At 45.7% G+C, this 2,390-nt stretch overlaps 1 protein-coding gene across 1 annotated transcript in view; it reads left to right on the forward strand.

The window, feature by feature from the left end:
- The window catches only part of LOC138352736 (fap1 adhesin-like), a 4,428-nt gene extending 2,678 nt beyond the window's left edge, over positions 1-1,750 (forward strand). The window contains exon 2 of the mRNA XM_069305322.1: positions 244-1,750. Within this exon, the coding sequence (XP_069161423.1) occupies positions 244-1,750 (1,507 nt within the window). The remainder of the gene's footprint in view (positions 1-243) is intronic.
- The last annotated feature ends 640 nt before the right edge of the window (positions 1,751-2,390 follow it).

Raw genomic sequence — 2,390 nt, forward strand, 5'->3', positions numbered from 1 at the left:
CTCATCGCTTGTTCCATGACTTTGTAATTATCTTACTGGTTTACCATCAAGAAAATCACCAGTTATTTTAATTACTAGAAAATTGTAATCGTAAAATTATTATTAATTAATTATTAACTAATAAAATTATTAAGGGCCAGACCATCTGCGGTATATGATAACAGGATAACAATCTCAATAACGACTCGATAACATCCTCAATAACCCCCTCGATAACAACCTGGATAACTTCCTGGATAACAGCCTGGATAACTCCCTGGATAACAGCCTGGATAACTTCCTGGATAACTTCCTGGGTAACAGCCTGGATAACTTCCTGGATAACAGCCTGGATAACTCCCTGGATAACAGCCTGGATAACAGCCTGGATAACAGCCTGGATAACTCCCTGGATAACAGCCTGGATAACTTCCTGGATAACAGCCTGGATAACTTCCTGGATAACGTCCTGGATAACAGCCTGGATAACAGCCTGGATAACTCCCTGGATAACAGCCAGGATAACAGCCTGGATAACTCCCTGGATAACAGCCTGGATAACTTCCTGGATAACAGCCTGGATAACTTCCTGGATAACGTCCTGGATAACGTCCTGGATAACAGCCTGGATAACGTCCTGGATAACAGCCTGGATAACAGCCTGTATAACTCCCTGGATAACAGCCTGGATAACTCCCTGGATAACAGCCTGGATAACAGCCTGGATAACAGCCTGGATAACTCCCTGGATAACAGCCTGGATAACAGCCTGGATAACGTCCTGGATAACAGCCTGGATAACTTCCTGGATAACGTCCTGGATAACGTCCTGGATAACAGCCTGGATAACAGCCTGGATAACAGCCTGGATAACAGCCTGGATAACTCCCTGGATAACAGCCTGGATAACTTCCTGGATAACGTTCTGGATAACAGCCTGGATAACAGCCTGGATAACTTCCTGGATAACAGCCTGGATAACAGCCTGGATAACTTCCTGGATAACAGCCTGGATAACAGCCTGGATAACAACCTGGATAACAACCTGGATAACAGCCTGGATAACATCCTGGGTAACAGCCTGGATAACGTCCTGGATAACAGCCTGGATAACTCCCTGGATAACAGCCTGGATATCAGCCTGGATAACAACCTGGATAACAGCCTGGATAACAGCCTGGATAACAGCCTGGATAACAGCCTGGATAACTCCCTGGATAACAGCCTGGATAACAGCCTGGATAACAGCCTGGATAACTCCCTGGATAACAGCCTGGATAACTCCCTCGATAACAGCCTGGATAACAGCCTGGATAACAGCCTGGTTAACGTCCTGGATAACAGTCTGGATAACTCCCTGGATAACAGCCTGGATAACAGCCTGGATAACAGCCTGGATAACGTCCTGGATAACGTCCTGGATAACAGCCTGGATAACGTCCTGGATAACAGCCTGGATAACAGCCTGGATAACTCCCTGGATAACAGCCTGGATAACTCCCTGGATAACAGCCTGGATAACAGCCTGGATAACTCCCTGGATAACGTCCTGGATAACAGCCTGGATGACGTCCTGGATAACGTCCTGGATAACAGCCTGGATAACGTCCTGGATAACAGCCTGGATAACGTCCTGGATAACAGCCTGGATAACAGCCTGGATAACTCCCTGGATAACAGCCTGGATAACAGCCGGGATAACAGCCTGGATAACAGCCTGGATAACAGCCTGGATAACTGCCCTATTATCCTCGGGGTTGCTCTCCCTTGAAACAAAGAAATTAAAGAAATTAATTAGTATTAAGGTAATAATTTTTTTTTAATTAATTGAACAACGTAATTCTATTTGATATTACTTATCTGATAAGACTTTGCGTCCTGCTGCTTGTCTGATAAGACTTTGCGTCTTGCTGCTTGTCTGATAAGACTTTGCGTCCTGTTGCTTGTCTGACAAGACTTTGCGTCCTGCTGCTTGTCTGATAAGACTTTGCGTCCTGCTGCTTGTCTGATAAGACTTTGCGTCCTGTTGCTTGTCTGATAAGACTTTGCGTCCTGTTGCTTGTCTGATAAGACTTTGCGTCCTGTTGCTTGTCTGATAAGACTTTGCGTCCTGCTGCTTGTCTGATAAGACTTTGCGTCCTGCTGCTTCCTCGCTAAGACTTTGCGTCCTATAGCTTCCTCGCTAAGACTTTGCGTCCTGTTGCTTCCTCGCTAAGACTTTGCGTCCTGTTGCTTCCTAGCTAAGACTTTGCGTTCTATAGCTTCCTCGCTAAGACTTTGCGTCCTATTGCTTCCTCGCTAAGACTTTGCGTCCTATACCTTCCTCGCTAAGACTTTGCATCCTATAGCTTCCTCACTAAGACTTTGCGTCCTATAGCTTCCTCGCTAAGACTTTGCGTCCTATAGCTTCC

This window comes from Procambarus clarkii, chromosome 54 (genome assembly GCF_040958095.1).
Source record: "Procambarus clarkii isolate CNS0578487 chromosome 54, FALCON_Pclarkii_2.0, whole genome shotgun sequence".
NCBI classification, from domain to species: domain Eukaryota; kingdom Metazoa; phylum Arthropoda; class Malacostraca; order Decapoda; family Cambaridae; genus Procambarus; species Procambarus clarkii.